The sequence below is a fragment of the Arvicola amphibius genome, chromosome 10 (genome assembly GCF_903992535.2).
Source record: "Arvicola amphibius chromosome 10, mArvAmp1.2, whole genome shotgun sequence".
NCBI lineage: Eukaryota > Metazoa > Chordata > Mammalia > Rodentia > Cricetidae > Arvicola > Arvicola amphibius.
This window is the reverse complement of record NC_052056.1, coordinates 33,063,162-33,084,328: the sequence shown is the minus strand read 5'-3', so window position 1 is coordinate 33,084,328 and position 21,167 is coordinate 33,063,162. Positions and strand designations below refer to the sequence as shown.

Below are 21,167 nucleotides of genomic sequence, written 5' to 3'. Positions count from 1 at the left end.
ACAACAAATGATTATTATGTCTAGGTATTTTAGAAGAAGCAGACTAACCTCCCTTACCTAATCCTACTACAATTCTGTGGTTTGCTAACTATATTGTACTAAATGATCTTTCTTTTTGAATATGTGAATTATTGGTAACTGAATTCAGAGTCTCATAAACGCTCAGTAAGTTCTTTATTATTGAGCCATATTCCCAGGCCCACAACCTTTCCATTTATCATAAAATCGTATTCTTTACTTGTTTGTTTTCTTGCTTGTTTTTTCAAGGTAGGGTTTGACTGTGTAGTCCTGGCTATGTGCTACTACTGCCTGGCTCATTTATATTCTTTTAAAAATATTAAATTTACTTATTCTAATGCTTGTGTATGAACAATGTGTGGGAGTTGGTTCTCTCTTCAACTATGTTGGTCTTGCAGATCAAATTCAGGTCTTTAGGCGTGGCAACATAAAGTACCTTTACCAGCTAAGTTGACTCACTGACTCAAATTTCTATTTCTTTCTTTGCCACAAATTAGATTATAAAGCTAATGTCACATTTAAGTCATCATAAATTATTTTCTAATATATTACCTTAAAATTATTTTAGAAGCACAAGTGTACAAAAGCACTTAAGATAAATATATTGGAAATGTACAAGAGGAAATATTTTCAAAGCAAATGCAAATAAAAAACAAAAACTCAGCTGCCAAGAAAGAAATGCTAAAGTAATAGTATAAACATAAAACCTTAAAGTATGGATTTCAAAACCAGACAGACCTAAGTTCAAGTCTTGATTCTGCAGCTTAGTGGAATAAAAGCTTTGGCTCTTGCCTAAAGTAGTTTGGCTAACAATATTACAATGCAATTTGGAAGAACTATAATTGCCAAGCATAATGGTAGGTACCTATTACTTATTATTATTATGATAAAATTATAAGATATATCCAATTATGCTAATGAATTTCAAAATATTTTTATTAAAAGACCAAATGTATGTATGTAGAATGTCCTTTTTGTCTTCCAAAAAATTAGTCTATTTTTGTAGTAGGTTCTGTATCACGTCCTTACAGGAAACTAAATCATCCTATAAGATACAGCATTTTTATTTTCTATATATTTTCATAGTGATTATCAAACATTTTTAAGATGAAATTTAGAGAGCTTTGAAAAGATACAAATATATTTAACTTTCTTTATAATTTTAAGCTTTGACAATATTCCTTAATTTGTATAGTTCGTATTTTTGACTTCTCATGATGTGAAATATAGATTTGAGAGTGTTCACAATATAAATATTGACTCTCATTTTATGCCTCTTCAACTACTTCTGTCCTACCTGTTACAGAGAAAGCTTTGTAGGCAATAAAAGTGATTATAGAAACATGCTATAACCAAAACAAATGCCTGTTATCAAAGTAAGAATCTCCCTTAAGCTGCTTTCAATCTGATAATGGCAATTTTTGTCAAGTCAGTGAAGTTTAAATCACAAGCCACATACAGCTGGATTTTAATTATCCACTAGCTCATTGTAAGTCACTGCATATTTATCACCAGACTTTGGACCACATATATCTATATAAAATTGGAAAGAAATGGGTTCAAAATTAGTAATAAGAAGAGGGTCTGGGGGGATGGCTCTGAGGTTAAGAGCACAGGCTACTCTTCCATGGGGACCAGGGTTCAATTTCAGCAACCATAATATGGCTCACATACATCTGTAACTCTGATTCCAGGCTATCTAATGCCGTCTTCTGGCCTCCGCAGGTACAGGCCCACATATGGCACACAGACATACACACAGGTAAAACACTCATACACACTAAGTAATTTTTTATTGTTTTCTTAAATATTAAATCTAGTAACACTATGTCCATGCAATAAATGAGCATTAGTTCCTGAAAAATTACTAGTACTAAGCCTTTATATTTTAATATATAAGGCCTTCACCATTTAGCCCAATGCCAAAAATCCATTTTCAATGTTTACTATAATTTTAAATTTCCTCTCTTTATCACTATGTAACTTCATGCCTTCATACCATTTTTCAAACAAACTATTGTTTTTTTTTTTTTTTTAATCTCTGTTTTTGTTGCTGTTGTTTGGTTTTTCTTTTTCAGACAGGCTCTCATGTAGCTTAGGCTGGCCTGGAACTCCCAAGCCTTTTGCCTCAGCATTCAACGGTACTAGCATTACAGGCATTCTTACTTTTGGATCCTGTTTATCCTGCCTTTTCTTATTTGAACCCATGGTTTTTATGTCTCTTTCTATAGCATCCCATGGAGTTTCTGAAAAGTACTCCAATTTTCCACTAAAGAACTAATTGTTTCAGATAAGTAATCTGAAGAACTACAGTAATTTGGAGGACTATTTTTTCTATTAAATCAAGAAAAAATGCATGTCTTATTCATCTTGATATCACAAATATTTAACTGGTGTCAAATACATAAATACACAGTTACTGTTTGGGTCTGAAATGATCCCTTCCCCCTTGCTAGCTCATGGGTTTCAACACAATAGTCCCAACACTGGTGGTGTTGCTGTTTTGAAGGTTGTGGAACCTACAGAAAATTAGTAAGAGAGGGATGAAGTACTTGTTGCAACGAATAGTATTAGCGGTTCCTAGACTTTTAGTTAGTTTTTAGGATGAATATTGGAGAGTATAGAACTACTGGCTAGAGAAGCCCTAGAATGTTATATATGAAAAATCAATGGACATTCTGCTACACATCTACAAGATAAGGCCAACAGAGATGCATGCAGTGAAGGCCGCCAGCATGAGGGTTCAGATAGAAACAAAGACTCTACTGGGTTTGGGTAAGTGGCCATTACACAAAGAATCTAGCCACATCATAGTCATTTTGAATTCAAAAGTAATAGACAATTTTATTTGGTGTTTAACATTCAGACTGTGGCATGGTTACTGTTAAATGCTTTCAGCTACAATACTAAGAACAGAGAGCAAAGAGTGGAAAAGAAAGAGAAGCAGCAGTTGGGCCTGGAAAAGGAAAAGAGCACATTTATCACAAAGTAAGTGCAGACACTGTAGGCCTGGTTGTTAAAGAGATTAGCATCAGGAAAGAGAAGCTACACACTTCAAACACTGCACTACAACAACAGAAAGGGTAATCAGGAAGCTATAGCTCCAGAGAAGGGCCTAGAATGTAAAAGTACAAACTCACTTGAAAGACTTTCATTTACAAAGAGAGAACAGAGAAGGTGAATCCCAGCATTCGGGAGACAGAGGCAGGTGAATCTCTGTGAGTTCAAGGACATCCTGGTCTACAGAGTGAGTTTCAGGACTCCCAAAGATACACAGAGAAACCCTGTCTCAAAAAAAAAATTAAAAAGGAAAATAAAAGAAATATGATTTAAAATACAGCCACATAGATGGAAAATACACAGAGAGTCTGGATACTGTATGTGATTGTGTTGTCTTTGAATTGCATGACTGCTGAGGAAAGAGCCACAGCTGCTAAAAGACATTTGATTGTACATGCTGCTGAACTAATCCAACATAGATATTTTGAAAATGCCTTGACTTCAAAATTGAAGTCAAAAGATATGTTACTTTGGAGAAGAGGTTTTGCTTTTGTTTCCACAGGAATTAAGAAGCTGTGGATTCATTCTGGGTTAAGAAAAATCATGTTTGATCAAGAAAGATTCCCTGAGAAATCTTCGATAGGAGCAGATGGCCCAGATGTCTGAGTTCTACATCCAGAACAGTTTCAAGACTGCTGGCTGAGATGATCAAGCTTCATAGAATACTTCAGTCAGGACTTTGTCATAATTCTAAAACTTCTTTAGGTCCCCATAAGATTATCATCAGCCCCAATCAGCAGGAAGTAGCCCAGAAAACTACTTATATCCCCCCCAAAATGGATTATGGCTATCTTTGTTTAGAGTGTTGGTTATAAGATGTTATGGCTAATGGTCTAGACAAAAAGTAAACAAAAGATATTAGATTCAGAGTTCTTGTTTTGTAAAGGGGGGTTGCTGTGGGACAATGGTCTTTTATCCTGTCACTTGTATTATTTTAATAAAACACTGATTGGCCAGTAGCCAGGCAGGAAGAAGAGTTGGGGAGACAAGAACAGGAGTATTCTGGGAAGAGGAAAGAGTCAGTCTGCAGTCCTCACTCAGACACAGAGCAAGCAAGATGAGAACACATCACTGATAAAGGTAGCAAGTCACGTGGCTAGCACAGCCAAGAATTATGGGCTAATATAAGTTGTAAGAGTTAATAAGAAGCCTGAACTAATTAATAGGCCAACCAGTTTACACTTAATGTAGGCCTCTGTGTGTTTTTTGGGACTGAATGGCTGCAGGACTGGGCAGGACAGAAACCCCTGGCAACAGGTGACCTACTAGGAAAAGGCCACCTAGAGAAACATTTTGTAGCCATGAAGAGACACTTAGCTCTATCTTCAGCTGGTAGCAGAACTTGCCACTGTCCCTGTGGTAATGGTTTGCAGACATAGAGAATGGAAGAGTTACAGGATTGTGAAAGCAGCCGAATGAGGTGCAGAGGACAGCCTAAGGCAGGGGCATGTTTAGCAATAGCAGATTTTCTGAGAAAAGTCTCTGGCAATGGGAACCAAGAAGCTGTGAAGATGAGGCCTAAGCTGCTACACTGGGATCAACACAACATGGAATGTCTGCCGAGGAGAACTGTAGGTCCTGGGGAGCTACCTTAAGAGAAAGGCCATGTGTGCTGCAATCGACAAAGCCCGAGTGAAGGACGAAACAAGGCCATAAGAACTAATATACCACCATGGGTCTTATATGCTGTACATGTAACAGCAGGATTTAATATTTGCCCTACGAGGCTTTGGTCTTGCTTCAGAGCCACCCTTCCTTGCTATTCTGTTCCTCTCTTCTGGGAAGGGAATGTTTATTCTCTACCATTTTATACTGGAAGTAAATAACTTTTTTTTATTTTAGAGGGTTTATAACTAAAAGATTGTCATTCAGAAGAAACACTGAACTCTGAAATTCTGAATAGTGTTGGGATTGGTAAAACAAGAGAGACTGTTCAAATTAGACTGAATTCATCTGCACTATGAGATGGACAGGGTCCAGAAGTAGCAGGCTACATTTTGATTCTAAACTCTTCCTACATGAGCATGTGTGTGAGTACTTGGACCCCTGCTAGTGGCACTGTTTAGTAGCATCAGGAGATGGAGCAGGCCACTAGGGGCAGCCTGTGAAGGCCACCACGTTCTGGTTCTAGACAGAGCCCTCTATGCTTCTGTATGGTGGCATGTCATCGAGGTTCCACTGCAAGCTCTCTGCTCTTGTGAGCAATCGTTTGTCTATGTATATGTAGAAATATAAATGAACAAACTAACACTATTTTCTAATATTGAATAGTTAAATTGATAATGTACTCTAATATGAATAAAGTCAGGTTATATAAAAAAACAGGACTAAACCTATTATCAATTAAAATCTTACAATGCAAATATCAGTAAATAAAGTAGAAATGTGTAATTCCACTGGAACTACCCTATCAGGAAGTATAAGAGTAAACTCACTTATTTATAAATATTTTTTTAATTTTATGATTATTTAGAAACCATTAGGGACCTGTATAGCATTCTGAAAATGAAAGCAAGAAGCAGGCTTGACTACTTTCGACTAGTATCAGTTCAGTTTGACAAATGTAGAGTTTATGGTAACGCTTTTTCTAAAGATTCAATGTCTTTTTCTAAGTGATCCTCTTAGGAAACATAGTCCTATCACATTAACACAGAAAGTGTATTGGATGCTCTTAATGAACATGTTATGGAGCTACAGTTAGACTTTTGCATTCTAGGTTCAATATGAAAGCCCAGGCCTGGGAGTCCTAACTATCTTTCCTTAGGCTTTATTTCTTAGAGTTGTAAGGCAAGGCACTACAAAGATTACAGCTATGCCCATTTCATAAGGAAAACTGTTTTCTTGATTCAATAAAGGCTTCAAAAACCTTTCTGTATTTGGTTTACTAATCTGATCTCTCATTTTATATAGTGTGCTGATCTTGACTTGTTTTAATGTTTAGTAACTGGATTAAGCAATTACGTTTATGATCACACAGTGCACTGAGCACAGGCAGGCATGACACTTTTCTAGCACGGTACATAAAACTGCAGTAGCTCAGACTTCAGTTGTTGGAAAGCTTTCCCACCTTATAATTGTTTCTCTTAGGTGTATCATGAATAAACACAGGAATGAATCTTGATGTATTTATATTACGATTAAAAACTCAAACTATATAATAGTAAGGTGCATTTAAAATTTAGAAAAGAAAAATGAATGTTAAAAGTATAATGAAAGGATGGTAGTAGATCTGAGAGCTACCAAAAATAAAATACTAAAACGGTGAAGTTATAAGATAAAGAAAAGTGCATGGATCATGCAGAGATGATATTTGAAAACTGATCCTTTTGTATTACCATTATGACGTGTTTCACCAAGAGGCTCAAGTTTTGGAAGTCTAGTGACTTTGGGGGTTCCCCAGCCAACTACAGGAAAAGAAAAACATTGAGAAGCTCTGTTAAATGAATACTTGTTAAGGTCTTTGCAGAGGATCCCTCCTTGACAGGAAATGTACTTCACATTCTACATCAATTAGATATACAGTCACACAATTCTGAACAGTGGCTTCATTCACCACGTTACTATAGGATGATAACATTTACTTTAGAACATTATAATTATATTATATTAATGTTAGTTATAGTTAGCTCTCAACACACTTTTAGCTATAAATTCACACCTCTTCTCACCATCACAGATAAACTATTGGCTACCATTATAATGCCTAGCACAGGCTAAGAGAACTCTTTTGTTAAAAAATAAATTTAGAAATGAATCTTATAAAAGTTCGTAATCAAAAATATTACCATTTAAAGCTTTGGCACAAAGTCTACACGAATGTATGTATTTATTTCAGTCATACATATTTACCAACAACTGTAAAAAGTGGGCCACTCACTATGCTCAGTGCTTCCATTATCTCCTGCAACATCTTAGGAGGTGGATATACATGTTGCATTTATATTGAGAAAATCACGGTTACATTAACTTTTAGGATAAAAAGACCCAGCATTTGAAATTTCAATCTAGTTGCCAATCCATTAAACTTCAATTCCCTTCAGCAATATGTGGTATAGCTATTTCAAATATAATTTGATCACATTCTAGGGATTATTGTATAAAGTTATATTAATACATTTTACCATATAATTCTTAAAACAACACAGAAATGTTAACAAATGCTCCATAACACAGACAGTAAGGTTCTAGGTATTGGGGCACAAAGGTCCTTGCACACACAGATCACTTTTTCATGAAATAATGAAAACACTAAATACCAATTTCTTCTTCCTTTCTTCCTACAGTGCTTAAAGCAGTGTTTCCATATCCAGTGTCAGTATCAACTACTCACCAGGAGGGGGCGGTGGGGGTGGCGTGGGACTTTTAGGCACAGACTCATCTGTATTGACTGGCTCCACACGATGACTCCTTTTCATTCTTAGTTTCTTAGTTCTCTTTTTACTGTTCTCTATAAGAATATAGACATAGAACTTAAATTCATAAAAACATGAACTTCTACAAAGTAAAAACAAAGATGAAAATGAGACTATTCTTATTATTACCATAATAACTCATTACACTCAAGTTTGGGAATTACTATCCACAACCAAGTATGAACTTACATACACTAAGAATACATTTTAGAAGGCTGACAGAAAAAAGTGTACGGTTAATGAATAGAACACCAACATCCAATTTCTAAGAGAAGACTTCATTTCCAAAATTAACTAGCATTTCTTCCAAACTCCAAGTCATTTTAAACAACTATAAGTGTCTAAGTGTAGAAACTTCCATAAAACTCAGAAAGGCATACAAAAAGAGGAGAGATGATGACGCTCCTCAAGAGTGCGTCCAGTGTAAATATCTGTAAGCACATCACACTGGTAGACCTACCAGAATCTAATATTCTTTAAAAAGCGAAAACAGAAGTCATACAGACTCTCAGAGAAACACACATGTACATTTTAAGGTTTTCTATATTAATGTATACATTTTAATAACATAAAACCAAAACTGAAGAGTATATTGAACAAACTTAGAACACAGTTATAAAAAGTATCTCCCCTAAAAAATTCTGAACTAAAGTTTATTTCATCTATTTAAATATAGATGCAACATACCAGATATATAAAAAACCATATTCTAAGATACAAATTATCTGTAACATAAACAATAACCAACATCTGTGAAACCTACAAAGCTATAGGGAATATAAAACGTCTAGAAAATAATATTTTGTGAGCAAATGTAATCTCACTTCATGTAGGATCAAAACAGAAATAAAAAGTACTATATTACAGAACTATTTCTGTGAACATGATAAAAATAAAATCAAGTATAAGTTTCCTTTCCATATGGCAGGTATGAAATGATGCGATTTAGCACCTGATTCTGATGATCGCTGGTCTAGCTCCTCTTCATTGTCCAGTTGCTGTGACAGGGCCTCCTTGTAACTCTCCACCAACCCACTGTCATTGTTTTTGTGGCAGCCACTAGGCTGGCTCTGCGACTCTACTTGCTCCTGCTCCACTTTATGTTCTGGGAGGCAAACCTCACTCTCTTTCTCTGTAGTCTGCTTCTTCTTCTCTTTTTCTTGCTTTTTTTCATTCTAGCAAAAATGAAATAGATTTATCTTTATCACAACGGTGGTAAACACTTTGGTGAATCAGTATTACCGTGAAATGTGCAATGAATTATGAATATAGCATCAAAACACATTAACTGCTAAATATTCACTACAGACAAAGGTCTAAAAACATAAATATTTCCAGTAGTTTCATAATCTAGAGATGATCAATGTTCTGTTTAAAATCATGAATGTTTTCTCAGTCTTTCCTGCACTCATATAGATACACACCACCAATAAACATACGTGAATATTATTCTCTCTGTATACATGTATTACTTACTTATTGATAAAACAAAAATGAATCGAAGGTTTTATTTTAAAATGTTTCCTTCCATGTTAATGAATGCATAAAGTACTTAAAATAGCACCTCAAATGCAGTAAACATTATGTGGTAGATACTATTAATTTCATCAACTGAATTAACATTTCTGTTGCTTGTAGTATATATGTATGTATGAATGTATGTATGTGTTCTATGTATGCATGTATATACATACACTTGTTACTGTGGGTGTATGTTGAGTTCAGAGGCTGGGAACACATGGCCTAAGACAGGGTCTCTAAATCTGAAGCTAAATTTGGCTTGATAGGCTGGCTAATGAGCTACAGAGATCCCCACCTGTGTCTCCAAGTCCTTGTATTACAGCCACATTCCACCATGCCCATCTTTCTACAGACTTCTAGGTATTGGGGCACAAAGGTCCTTGCACACACAGATCACTAGGAAAACCAGGAATGTCAAACACACAGGGACCTTTTCTCAGCAGAGGAGATAAGATAAAGTACCTGTTTCCCCACCCAGAAGACCTTTTTGCTATCTATGGAAACAGACCTCACCCACCTTTAGCTATAGAAGCAGACCTCACCCAAATTCTCTAGAATGATTATCCCAGACTCTTAACTCCCTAGACCCTTACCCATCCTTAGGGAAGATGTCATGGGTACTTCATATCCTGTTGACCTCTATGCTATCTTGGTCAGAGATACTAGATTCTAGTATCACACGAGATTCTAGTCTCTTAGTTAGAGAACCCACGCTGATGGTCACATGTACTCTTAGTTAGAGAACCCACTCTGATGGTCACATGTACTCTGTAAAAAAAGTTTCTATGTAGCCACAACTTAAGCTTTATTGTGCACATGGAGGTGGACTGACTGTTGCCTGGAAACCTTTCCCCACATTGTACTGTATTTTAAATATGCTGACAACAAACCGCGTGGCATTAGAGCCCCCAACAAAGTCTGATCTAGGTTAACAAAGTCAATCTGCCCTGGGTTTTTATTCTCATCCCTTCAAGCAGTTGTATTCTTATCTGACTCCTCCAGGTAACCCCTCATTCGGGGATCTAAACCCAGGTCCTCAGGCTTGTGGATAAGGTAATGAGCTCTCCCCCTAATTTTCCAATTGCATTAGTATTTTTAAATGGCTGTAGCATTGTAGGGTGAGAGAAGTCCTGAGTGAATGTCTATTTTTGACTTGGGCATAGCCCTGTAAGGACTGCAATATCTCAGACTCTATGGGAAAGGCAAAGAAACGCCCCTCCCCACTCCACTCCACTCCCCATCCCCAGGGTAAGGTTCAAAGGCATGGCAAAGCCTCCTAGGAGTCAAATGCAAATGTGGACATTGTGTGCAGAAAATGTTCCTGGCAGGTCCTGACCCTTTTGGTTAAAGTAGCTAACCTGCCTCCTTGTTCAGAAGTATGAAACAATGCTGCCTCCTCTATGCAACGACACTGCCTTCCTGTTCAGCTGTACATAACAAACACACCGAGCTTCCCATGTGCTGTGGCTTCTCCACCTAGTCCAGATGTTTCTCTGTGTGTTTGTCTATTTTTCATTCCCTCACCACCCTGAATATGATAATCCTTGAAGTCATGCAGATTTTGGCAGTATCATAATGTATTTAATCCAATGACATTCCAACAGATGAAGTTCTGTATAATTTTTCGCCATTATATAAGAAGGAAATTGTCATAAGTGTTTGAAATTACACTCCTATCAGTTCAGCTATGGATCAGCTGGTCAGTACATTTTAAAATAAAAGCAAACTTACCTTCAGAAAAACTGAATCAATTATATATGCCAGGGTTGAGAGAATGACATTTGTTTCCAAGTGATTTTGAGGATGGATGATAGTGAAGATTGAACTCAGGGCCCTGTGTCTACTAGGCAACCGCTGTACCACTCTCTGAGTCACTGCCAATACTGTAAGGCTGTAGCTCTGCGAAACTAGCAAATGTTAACTTGGCACTGTTTTAATCTGATTTCAGTGTGACATGACAATAATTTTATTACTACTGGAGAAGATTATTAAACACCCTTAAGGCCATGCCCTCTCCCACCTTTGGGAATCCAATGTCCATGTTTTTATTATGCTTTAGTAAATATTAGTATTAGTATATTGTCACAGGACTATGAGTCTGGTGTGTCTCTTTTAACATCAGGGCTATTTTATTTATTTATATTTTAGTTTTCATTAGGAATTTTAATTCTGTATAGCAATTCTAAATTCAAATGTAATAAAAGCTACTTTTTCTTTATGATTTGTAGCTTATTTATGTAAATATGTAATATACATGAGTATAACATAATTTAAAATATAAATATTAAATTATATTTTTAATTATTACAACAAGAAAATAACATCAATCCTACAAAAAAAAAAAAAAAGAGAGAGATGGCTCAGTGGTTAAGAGCACTGGTTGCTCTTCCAGAGATCCTGAGTTCATTTCCCAGCAACCACGTGGTGGCTCACAACCATCTGTAATGAGATCTGGCATCCTCCTCTGGCGTGCAGGCATACATGGAGGCAGAATATTGTATACATAATAAATAAATAAATCTTAAAAAAAGCATTTATTAAAAAAGATCAAATTTAATATGGCAATCTAGATTTTTTTTTCTTTCTCATGGTTTATTTTTTTTTTATATTTAAAAATTTCCATCTCCTTCCCTCCTCCTCCCCCTCCCTCCGCTCCTCCTCCCCCTTCCCACGGGGGGGGGGAATCTAGATTTTATCAAAAACAGTAACTATAAAATATTCAGCTTTTACTTTTATTCCTGTATATTTTGAAGCTATATTTCTCTTTTTACAATATATTGAACATGATTTTTTTAAAGAGATTGTGTTAGATAAGCATTTGTCCTATCACTATGCTCCAAAGTAAACTATGAGCTGAAAAAGTGGTTAACCTCTTCCTAGTGACAAACCTTTAACGTCATTGGAAATTCTCTCTGGAGGAATTCTCTACTGCCCTGTCTGTTGTCCTAACACCTAACCACCGCCACTAAATTCTGTTTCATTTAACACACAAAAACTCACAGTCTCACAATGCATACCTCAATGATAACAGCTCCTATGGGCTGGAAAGGATTAGCAAGAACTGGTCCTGAGTCCATCTCAGCCAGACCACTGGTCCCATCAAGTTCAGTTTGCTCTCGATCTCTGTTTGTGGGAATTAAAAATAAAAATTCCTTTTGAAAGGGGGCAGAACCATTTTTACCTAGTCAAGGCTTTTACTTAGGGCAGCATTTCATGAAAACACGCTTATAACAGGACACTATGTTTCTATAAAGACGAGTCAAAAGGAAATCCTAAGAGGCAGAACCATGGCAGAATGGAGTGGGCTCCCTCCCTGCATCTGAGTAAGGAGAAACAGTGCTATAAATGAGACATGATAGTCCATGACAGCGAGCGAGCCGGGAAGAATGCTGGGAACCAACAGGAAGTGAAGATAAAGCAAAACAACAGAAGTGGAAAGGCCTCAGACAAGCACAAAGCAGTTTGGGAATTCAACCTCTGCTAGCCTCTTGGGGGGGGGGGGGGCTGCAATCATAAGGAAAATGTCAAGGTCCCGGCAACACGTGGAATAGCAGCAGACAAGACCAGAAGTCCTAACTACTGGAGAAACTCAAGCTTCTGCAGTTGTAATCCAGAAGAGTCTGGTTTAATGTAATACCCGTATCTAGTAAATACTAAAACCCTCCTTCTACCAGGAAATCATGCCTACTGCTCAGCTCAGCAAACACTCCAGAGCTCCAACTAGGAGCCATTGTTTGAGAAACATCCTAGTCCTAGGAAATAAACTGCTCTTGGGGTCAAAACAAAACAAAAACAGAAAAATCAGAACCCAGGGTCTTAAGAACCGTATGTAAGAAGTGACAAGGTGGGATACCACCAAACAATAGCATTGTTGATAGGACATCAATGACAAGTCCACTGTGAGGTGTAGTGGGGCAGTGGGGTGTGGTATGGAGGGAGGGACTTGGTGGAGGTCCCATTCCGTGAGGAGGAGTGAAGCCAGATGCACCAGGGTCTGGGTCTGAAAGCAAAGACCCCAGCTGTCAATTCTGATGCACAGAATTCACTGTTCTGATGGTTTCCTTCACTGTCGGGGAGCATTCCAAAAACACAGCACAGCTTGGGTATTTGCCATGCCCTGCAGGCTGGCAGGCTGGGGGTAGCAGGCACTGCCTGGTCATTCCACATACTGCTGAGGCTCCATATGTAATAAGGGCTTTTGGCAGACAGACTTTTGCCACACCTCTGATATACATATAAAAAACCTTCAGAGTCACCACTAATTAACCTGTGTGGCAGGAAGCAGCCAGGGAGCAGCCTGGATATTGACCTAAATTGTTAGGGTGGAAGCAGAGGAAGGACACCTAGTTTCAGCTACAACTCTTTGACTTTCAGATGAATCACATTTTCTTTTTTAGTTAAGTCGCACATATGAAAGGAAATACAGAGTCCTTAACTGACCATAGTTGGCTTATTTATCTTAATATGATGACCTCCATTCATTTTGCAAAAGTGACATAACTTCTTTTATTTATGGCTGAGTAAATGTTCCGCCATGTGTATGCATAGGAAAAGATAACAATGGAATAAAAGTAGAAATAAACAACGAGAAAAGCTAAAGGAGCTATAGAAACATGGAGATTAAAAAATGGACTTTTTGAATAAGCAGTAGGTCACAAAAGAAATCAGGAGGAACTTTAATATTCCTAGAATTAAATAAACTGGAAACAAAATAACGTAACAGTAACAGTATCTATGGGATATAGGGAAAATAAAACTAAAAAGGAAGTTCATGGACTTCCTAACTAATATAACGATGTACCTCAAGGGCCTAGGAAAGCAAAAACAACAACAAAGTCAGCAGAAGGAAAAGTGCTTCAGTAAGAATTACACTGAAGGTAGTCAAAGCTTCCATATTCATAGATTAGCAGAGTATGTCCATAGTACGGAGAGCCGTCTACTGAGTCAATTTAATCTTCATCAACATATTTAAACTCAGAACTGAGAAACAACTCAAATTAATACAGAAGCATAAAGAACAAGAATAGCCAAAGAAATCAAGGTCAAGAATAATGATGATAGGTCTATCATGATACCCAAATTCAAAATAAACTAAAGTGACATAGGAAAAACAAACCAACTGCACAGTCTAGTTCACAAACATGTGAATCAATGGATAGTATAGAGAACTCAAAAATAAGTTCACGCAACTACAGTGTGATTGCGATTAACTACCTATCTCCCAATCTGTTAAAAAAAAAATTAAAAATTACCAGTTCAAAAGAATTTGAAACCTTAATGGAAAAAGTGGAACTACTTTAGGCAATCATAGGAGAATCCTTCAAGATCTTAAATAAGCAATTTCCTGAACAGGATCCTAGTGTTTTGGAGATGAAAGTAAGAATTTGCAAATATGATTACATCAAGATTTAAAAGCTCTGAATGGGAAAGAAAGCAATAAACAAGTTGAAAGGAGAACACGCAGAATGAAAGAAAATCAGTGTCTTTGCCAGCTATTCATCTGACAGAGGATTAGTGTCCAAAATAAATAACAAAAAATTAACAACAAACTAAGTTATCTACTAAACAAACAAAACCAGGCAAATTCCCAGAACAGCTATTTCTCAAAAGAAGCGCAAATACCCAAACAAGTGTTGAACTTTTTAGTCATCATAGAAATATAAACCAATACTATCAAAACTACATTGAAATTCTATTCTACTATAGTTGGAATGGTTACCATCATAAAACAAACAAAACACTGACTGGCAATAATGTGGGAAAAAAAGAAACAGTTCTCATTGGTAGGAATACAAATTTGTATAGCCACAATGAAAACTAATATGGGAGATGCCAGAAAAAAAAAACAAGCTAAAAATAAAAATACCATATTATCCAGTTATACCTCTTCTTGGTGTACACCTACACAAAATGAAGCAAACAAAAGATACACTTGCAGTCTCAAGTTCACTGCAATACTGTTCACATTCACTAAGTTACAGAATCACCCTAGAGCACATCACCAGATAAATATATATATATTCCATATATGCTTATATATAAAATAAATGGATACTATATATTGTATACAATAGAGGTTTCTTCTATACTGTTTTGCACAAACACAGATATATAGTATTATTCCATAAAAGAAAATTATGCCATTTGAAAGAAAATGAGTAAAACTAAATTTAACATGTTACACAAAATGAGTCATATATGGAAAGTTAAGGATGCATATTGTCTCTAATACACTGGAAAAAAATAAATGGGGGAAAAGCTATCTATCTGAAGGTCAAAAAGGGATTATTGAAGAACAGGAAAGAGATGAGGGAACAGGGGCAAAAGAGATTTTTAGGAAGGGTGCGTACGATCAAAGCACAGTACATGAATGTATGAAAATGTCTCCAAGCCCATTAATATGTTCTAATAATTATAAGAGAAAGAACCGGTTCTCCAGTCAGCCTGTATGTAGAATACATTACATTGCTTTGTCAACTAACTATGTTCTATGATGAAAATATCTGTTTCCACTCTGAATCTAGAAAGCTAAGATAGGGAGATTTTTTTGCTTTACCACCTCTTATGACCTTCAGTTCTAGAATTCTGAGCCTCTGCTTTGCTGCACATGGGATTACAACAGACATCTCATAAAAACTGTTTTGACACCAGAGAATATACTCTATAAGTGAACATACAAAAAACAGCCACTGTGGCTACCCATTCATTAGAAAATAACTTCAAGTTTAAAATGATAGCATATCATTTTCATAATAAAATAGTAAGTATATCCTACTTTTAATAGAAATGACTATGTGAACCAGTAAGATTGGTTTAACATGGCAAAATGCTTGCTTTTCATTTGTCTTTAAATGCTGATTTATGTATAATGTTGCAGTCACAACTCAATACTGAAGTTTTCCCTCTCTAACTGGCATGCCCAGAAGACTTATAAAGAGGGATGTGAGTACAGGAAAGACCTCCTAGAACATGACCTGGACTATCACTATGGAAGGGAAGGAACTTATTTAAGATGGCTCAGAGAACATTTCTTGTATCCAACTCAACTGTTATTGTTACCTGCCTCCTTTCCTTCCTTTTCCTTCCTCTTTTGGTACAGAGAACTAAATCCAGAATTCATACAGTTAGTTCCTCATGCACTGTACCAGTGAGCCAGCTCTACCTGTCACCCCATGGTTTTATTTCTGCACTGGAGAAAAGAGTTTTCAGAAAAATGTGGCCATATGTTTTATTTTTACAAATATATACTATTTATATTTATATTATATATACATATATAATATATACGGTAGTATTACATGATTGGCTATAATGATCTTTATGGTATGAAAAGGTATACTAGGATTGAAAACAGAAAATACCAAAGAATTCTCACATGAACCTCCCATCAGTATCTGGTCACAACACATATAGCCCGGAAACCCATATTCCTCCTCCATCCTGCATATAGCACATAAACCCAGATAGTTCTCCCCTTATCATACATGTAGCAGAGAAACTCAGATAGTCCTCCTGCCCATCCATCATGTAGAAGAGAAGCCCAAATAGTCCTCCTGCCCACACAGAATGTAGCAGAGAAACCCAGATAGCCCTCCTGCCCATCCTGTACGTAGCAGAGAAACCCTGATAGCGTGTCCCCCCCCCCCCCGCAATCATGCATGTAGTAGGGAAACCCAGATAGTCCTCTCCCAACCTGCATGTAGAAGAGAAACCCAAACAGTCCTCCTCCCATTCCAGAGGTGGGTGAATAAGATAAAAATAAGCTGTACAAAAGTCTCAAAGAAATTATTTTAAACATGAGAAAAGAAGACCACCCATTCCATGTTGTGCTATGGGGAGACCTAGAACTTGGTAGTTGGAGAGTAATTCCACACATATTTCTTTCCTTTAAATCCTATCTGGGTTATAAGAAAAGTACCACCAGGAGGCTTCCTTCACAATATAAAAGAGGCCTCACAAAGCCCTGAGAGTGGGGACACCTTGGAGGCAGCCTGTGAAACCACACGAAAGGCCAATGTGACTGCAGCAGAGAGGGAAGGCAACTGGGAACCTTGTCAGACCTTCAAAAATTTTTTTTTCTCATTTTTTTCATTCTAACATGTAACAAAAAGTGATGAAATGTATTTAAGACTGAGTATTAAATTTAACTCTATTGAAATCTCAGCACTGTCTTATAGCATTAAATTAATTTATAAATGATTCTGAAAGATTACATTTGTAATCATTTTTCAGCTTCATGAATTTAGCTTAAGTGCTTCTTATCAGACATAGTATTTTAAAAATACATCTTAAAAACTCCAGTTAGGGCCTGGAGGGATGGCCTGGTGGATAAGAACCTGAGCACCTCCCTTCCAGAAGACCCAAATTTTCAGCACCCACGGCGGGTGGATTACAACTGCCTGTAACTTCGGCTCCAGGGATCCCATATTCCTGTCCTTTGTGGGCACTTGCACTCCTGTGTTCATACCCACATTCGCACAGACACACACACACACACACACACACATATGCACACAAATAAATCCTCCATGGCAGGCCTGCCCCTTTCTGAAGGGAGAGGAGAACTGGATGGTGGGGGTTGATGGGAGGTGGGGAGAGAATGGGAGGAGAGCTAGAAAGGGAAACTGTGTTCATCATGTAAAATAAATGAAAAAATAATAAAAACAACAACAAAAAATAACTCCTCAAGACTGTGCAACTTTTGATAAAATTAATGTTCCAGATCAAGTTTGAACTAATCAATCCTCTATGTTGAGGGCACACACAGGCTTTTCATTCTACTGCACTGGACACAGTGCATCTGATTCTCCTGTGCTGAGCTCCCTGTGCACTAGAGGATGGTTGACACCAGCCCTGACTGACGCCAGCCCTGACCTCTACCCATAACAGATAAAATGTCTCCCCACACGTCCACCTGTTCCTGAAGCAAAGTTCCCTGTACTTTGAGAAGAACTACTCTGAAACTTCTCACCACCGACTGATACAAATTTAAACCTTTGGGAAGCAATTACTTCTTAAGAGGTATGCTTAAGTACTATCACAGCCCCAGGAAAGTTTCATAAGTCCATCACTTGGGATGGAGATAGGGCTCCATGGTAGAATGCTTGCCTTCCACACACAAAGCCCTGGGTTGGATCCACAGCACAACAAAACAAAAGTGTCATCTGCACTTGTGCATGTACACAAAGTCACAGAAATCTTTCTTCATACAGAAAGAGAAAAAACTGAAAAGACAGACACAAGAAGCAGAACTAACAGATAAAACTGCCCTTCTGAATCTTTAGACAAACTGTGCAGTAAACTTAATCTACTCACCTTTCTTCACGTAACTTTCTCACTCGCTCAGCCCGCTCTCGTTTCTCTTGCTCCTCAAGAGCTCGCTGTTCAGTTGTGTCTTTTTGGATGCGCTCACTTAAGGCATCAAAGTCTTTTGCAATGATGTGCAGTAGCCAATAAAGCCCCTTTTTAATGGACTTGTCAATTTTCTTTCCATAGCCCAAGACTGCTGAACAAGGTTCCTAGAACAAATCATTTGACCCAATGATTAAAACTAAAAATTCTCCACATGAACATATTCATAAACCATTAAATAAAATAATTGACAACGTAAAATTTAGCTTTTTTAGTTAATAACTTCCAAAACAGTTTTCAGTAACTAAATTTAGTACTACCAGAAGTTGAAAATAATTATAGATATTATCTATGTTACATTATGAATAAAATGAGAGGACCAGATAAATTTTATGAAAATTTACTGGACGATAAACTGAACTGCCCGGAGAAAAGCACTGTTATGTATTAAGAACACCTGGGAGGACCAGGTGCAGTAGTACACACCTCTCTACCTTGCACTCTGGAGGCAGAGACAGGTACATAGATTTTTTTTGAGAGTTTGAAGCCAGCCAGAGTGACATAGACAGACTCTGTCTCAAAAAAAAAGGAGGGTATGGAGAAAAAAAAAATTGTAAGTTGTAAATTCTTATGCTGAGCCAGGCGAAGTAGCTCACACTTTTAATCCCAGCACTCAGGAAGCAGAGGCAGGTGGAACTCTGTTGAGTTCAAGGCCAGCCTGGTCTTCTATCAAGTTCCAGGACAATCAGACACAAAAATCCCGTCTGGAAAAAAAAAAAAAAAAAACAACAACAACAACCAAACAATCAAGCAAAGAACAAAAAAACAAAAGAAAATTCTCATGCCAATTAAGTTACAGCAACAGACACATCTATAAGCCTTACAATCTACTGATCATTTCCTGAAAGTTGAATAAATCCTCTATTGTATTCCTCAAGACTGTATGACAACTCACAGACTGTTGTAACTTTTTAAAAGTCATATTAAATCCCTTATGTCAAAATTTTATTTTTTATAGTTTTTTTCTAATTTCCAAAATTTGCAACATGAAAGTTTACTGGTTCTATCAGTAATATTTACCAAAAAAATAACAAACATAAGAAATTTAGAAACAATGCAGGAAGGTTTGAAGTCAGTGAAAACATTAGAAGAAATATTACAGTATTAACTACTATTAACTGAAAATGACAGAACGGTATATGGCATAAAAATTATTTCAATAGTGTTCTTATTATCTTTTTACATTTATTTATTAATCTGGGAGTGCACAGCAATCACCACAGCACAAGAGGTCAGGAGACAACCTGACTCCTGTCTGCTGTCTCCTACATGTGGATCCAGGAACTCAGTGGTCAAGCCTGGATACTTTTCTCAGCTAAGCTATCGTAAAACATGGCCCCAAAAGAATGTTTTCTGGTTGACTATCACTTTTATAGAAACTAAGTTTTTTGAACAAAATTAAAAAGTAATAATGATAATTAACAATAACAACAACAATACTAATTAACCAACTTACTATCTGGCACAGGCACTTGTGCTCATTGACCAGCTTTTCCAGAGAGAGACATTCAATCACATCGGCTTCTCCTAAAGCCCCCTCCTTGTCTTGTTTATTCGCCAACCTAGGAACACAGATGAACTGGTTGGTTATAGAGCAAATGTACAATCATGGCAAGTGAAGTGTCCTTTGCATGGCCTCTGTTCCTAAGATTTAAATCTACTGATTTTAGAACAAGCTGGTTCAGGGATTACTGTAGCACAGATGTCTTAACTTTTCTCAGTTACTGCTGTACAATCCACTGTGGAAGTACTGGCTACTAAAAACGGCAAAAACAACAAAGTACAAGCAACCACTAGACAAATAATAAAAACTACCAATAGAAGAAGAAGCAGGCAACTTCCCAGGGCCCACAGACAAAAATCCAGACCTCTCCTTCTTGAAAACAATGCTGGTGAGAATGTGAGTTCCAGTCCATGTCACACTGGAGTAACTGGACGATGCAACGATGGAAATCAGTATGGACACTTTTCCTGTTCCACCCCATTCTAGACACAACCATTTTCACTATTTCTTAGTTCAGCTTCATGTTTCCGTTCGAAAATATAAACATATTTTTGGGTGGTATTTCAAAGTTTACAACTGAGCACTGTGGAGAACATGTTTCTTTTGTACCATGATTTTTTTTTCCCCTGGACACAAAATTCAATCCTGAAATGATCTTGATGCAGAATAAAGAAATCAGTACTTGGCTCTAATTTGTGAAAGGAAACATCATATAGGTGATCCAGTGTCCATTCACCAATCCTGCATGGAAGGATTTCTTCTTCAGCTTCACACTGGGAAGGAGTGGTTTTATTTGGATACGGAGTGGAAGAGACTGTTGAAGGAGTAGAAATCTAAAGACAATCTAAATTTACTTTAATTGCAGCAGGTGTTCATCCCACATCTTCAGTGGGGGTGGGAACACCAAAAAACTAAAGGGTTAGAAATGGGATACTATGAAAGAATTTCATTCCTACATTTTCCTGTAAGTATTTCTTCCTCGTAGAAATTAATTTTGAATTTCAATATTGACATAATAAACAGTAGTACTGTATAACTGTTATTCTACATTGAATATTATAGAAACTAACTGTAAAGTAAAAATAAGTATAGAAAGAAAAGTGAAGTGGAAGTTTCGAAGACAAAAGTCTTCTAATTTTGTGAGTTAAGCCCTGTGGGATTTCCAAGGAGAAGAGACTTCAACCATAAATGGAATCCAAAACGCTGCACACAAGGCTGCATGCCATTCCTCTTCATGCCTA

General features: G+C 37.0%; 1 protein-coding gene across 2 annotated transcripts in view; it reads right to left on the bottom strand.

The window, feature by feature from the left end:
- The window catches only part of Arl13b (ADP ribosylation factor like GTPase 13B), a 57,270-nt gene that overhangs the window by 2,854 nt on the left and 33,249 nt on the right, over positions 1 to 21,167 (bottom strand). The window contains exons 4-9 of one of the 2 annotated variants that reach the window (XM_038346360.1): positions 19,879 to 19,984; positions 18,327 to 18,529; positions 12,029 to 12,134; positions 8,443 to 8,665; positions 7,409 to 7,525; positions 6,414 to 6,482 (exon numbers count right to left, since the gene is read on the bottom strand). In XM_038346360.1, coding sequence (XP_038202288.1) covers positions 6,414 to 6,482; positions 7,409 to 7,525; positions 8,443 to 8,665; positions 12,029 to 12,134; positions 18,327 to 18,529; positions 19,879 to 19,984 — 824 coding nt within the window. The remainder of the gene's footprint in view (positions 1 to 6,413; positions 6,483 to 7,408; positions 7,526 to 8,442; positions 8,666 to 12,028; positions 12,135 to 18,326; positions 18,530 to 19,878; positions 19,985 to 21,167) is intronic. The other variant, XM_038346361.1, reaches the window with a different exon arrangement.